Here is a 2,692-nt window from a genome sequence, read left to right on the forward strand (position 1 = left end):
CAGTATAGAAGTAGGTGCTCTGCTGTTTGTGGTCTTCCGCATTTACAGAGTTCTGTTTCTCTTCTTTTTACTCTCTTTAGATAAGCATTGAAGTATCCGTGCCCTATCTTAAGAGAATAGAAAGAGCTTGAAATCTCTCTTTTGGTGCCTCTTGGGATTACTAGTTGGTTTTTCAGCTTAAGGTTAAAGATAGCTCCGTAGCTAGTCTTCTTTTCTCTTGCTTTCTCCCTATACTTTCTCCACTCTTCTGCCTGGCTAGCTCTTTGGAGGAGCTTGATCTTAGTGCCTATAAAGGCTAGACTTGTTTTTGATTCTTTTGGTGTTTGTTTTGTAGCTTCCTTTGCTAAGGAATCTGCTTTTTCGTTTCCTTCTATATCTGTGTGGCCTGGCGCCCATTTTAAGAAGATCTTTGCTTTTCTGTTTAGGATAGCTTTAGCTGCTTTTTGGCACCGAATTACCCACTGCTGACCAGGCTTATCTAATAGACTCTGAAGCCTATATATGGCAGCTTGGTTGTCAGCGTAAACGTGGATATTTTGGTCTTTTTGAGCTACTTTAAGCATTCTAGTAATTACCCTAAGAAAGATTTACTGTAAGTTCTGGACTCCGCCTGTTCGCATACCCTAAGGGAGATATTTAGATAGGACGATGAACTTGGGCATATGTACGCTAGGAAGGTTATTTTAGGATTGCTCTTATTTACATGTTAGTATGTATTCGTCGTGTTAACGCTTGATAGGTTAGATAATATATATGCAGACGAGACTACCTTCTGCATCTTCTGTTCTGTAGATTATAAAAGCCCTGCTCGCATCTAATTCTGGGATAGGGTTAGTCTTAGCTGCCTTCTTACGGCTGAGGAGATCCGAGGCGTAGTATTTAGGCTACTTTTTAGTGTTTGTGTTAGTATGTATTGCTGCCGTTTAACCTTGTGGGGCATCTTTGTAAGCTGCCTAGATCTAATAAATACGGCTGTAATCGCCGCCTTAAGGCCAGGTCCGCAAACCTAGTAGTTCTGCATTAGCTAATCTGTCTGTATTATCTTTAGTGGAGGAGGATATAGTCTTAGTGCTTTCAATCCTCTCTCTCTTTAGCTCGTCGATTCCTATAGTACACGATACTTACTATAGTAGAAGAGAAACCGTAATGTAATAGGCAGTGTCCTGTTGGGATTATAAGCTAATAATAGGAAATTGCCCGCTAGTGATAGTTGGTGAGGAGCTGAGAGGTATGTAAAAAACTAATAATTACAGTAGGATGATAAAAGAAAGAACTCTAAAAAGTTGCATTTTTTTAACATCCATTACTTAATAGGTATCAGCGCTAATCTAATAAATGATATATAGTTGGTTAGAGAATTTCTTAGAGTTTAAGAAAGCAGACTTTTATAAGTACTTCGTTAGCACTAAGAAGGCTATATGTCCTCTTAAACATAGAGTAAAAAATTGTTCTAACTTTAGCGCCAAATTTCGCGCTCTAGATTTTAACTTTTTTAATATTAGTCTATATATATTAGTAGAATACTTACTAGGTAACTATATAAGTATCTTATTTAAAATAGATTATATATTAAATATAACTATAGAAATAAATAAGAGTTATTTTTAGATACTACTTATATAAACTGCAGATTAGTTATTAATTGTTAATATTAGAGTATATATTAATATCTTTACTCTATTAGAGACTTAGAACTATATTCTTCTCTTATATACGTAAGGTTATTAAATGTTAAAATAAAAGCCTCTATGCTATTTATAACGCTAAATACTAAATTAAAAAAGGAAGGTAAGTTATTTTAAATAAGAAAGAGCTAGTAAGGGCAGAGTTTCTAAGGTATATACTGGAGCTCTAAGAGCTATTAATAGAGATATTATTAGAAGTCCTATAAAGTAAAAGAAGCGTTTAATAAGAGAAAATAGTTTAGATATTTCTTCTAGAACACTTTTAAAGGCTCTTAAGAAATAAGATTAAACTATTAATATCTATTATAAAAAATAGATTTTAAACGCCTCTAGAGCTAAAAAGAGACTAGCTTATACTATAGTGGGGTAACCAAAAAAAAAGAACTCAAAAGAGTTGTGCGTTTTAAACATCCATTACTCAATGGGTATTAGCGCTAAACTAATAAAAAATATATCGTTGAATAGAGAATTTCTTGGCGTTTAAGATATTGTTATGGGTGGAGAGGCCTAGCGAATGAGTATGCTTCTACCTATCGTACAGAAGCTAAAAGATAAGAAAAAGAGAAGATAACTAAGTACAGACTTCTCTTATACCTGCTCGCTTCTGATCACGTGTCCGTACAGAAGGTATATCACGTGGTCGAAGATCACGTGATCCTCTTCAGTAGAGATCACGGGCGCAGCCCTTTACAATACTCCCCTCCTCCACTCGTACGGACATGTTTGCGTTTGTTTGTTTTCCTAGGAGCACGCGGCTGCCTAACTTGCGGTGGAGCAGCGGCGTTTGTTTGCTCTAGTGAAGGAGGATTTCCACGAGAGCAAACGCTCCCTCCGTACGATATGTAGAGCTGCCGTCTCTCTCCTTCAGCTTTTTCTTCCTTTGTGTTAAATCAATTTGACTCCACTACTACACAGATTTCTTCTTTTCTTTCTAACCACACTCGTACGATGCCGCCGAAAGCGCAACCACCCCTCGCGGTGTTTGGGCCAACGCAAACACCAACAGT

At 36.8% G+C, this 2,692-nt stretch overlaps 1 protein-coding gene across 1 annotated transcript; it reads right to left on the reverse strand.

Annotated features, from left to right (window-relative positions):
* Positions 1-5: 5 nt before the first annotated feature.
* COCSADRAFT_57594 (uncharacterized protein) lies at positions 6-440 on the reverse strand (the record flags this gene model as incomplete). The annotated part of the gene is made up of 1 exon (XM_007702921.1): positions 6-440. A coding segment is annotated over one exon (435 nt), but the record flags the coding sequence as incomplete, so codon positions are not given.
* Between the last annotated feature and the right edge of the window lie 2,252 nt (positions 441-2,692).

The sequence above is a fragment of the Bipolaris sorokiniana genome (genome assembly GCF_000338995.1).
Source record: "Bipolaris sorokiniana ND90Pr unplaced genomic scaffold COCSAscaffold_9, whole genome shotgun sequence".
Lineage (NCBI taxonomy): Eukaryota > Fungi > Ascomycota > Dothideomycetes > Pleosporales > Pleosporaceae > Bipolaris > Bipolaris sorokiniana.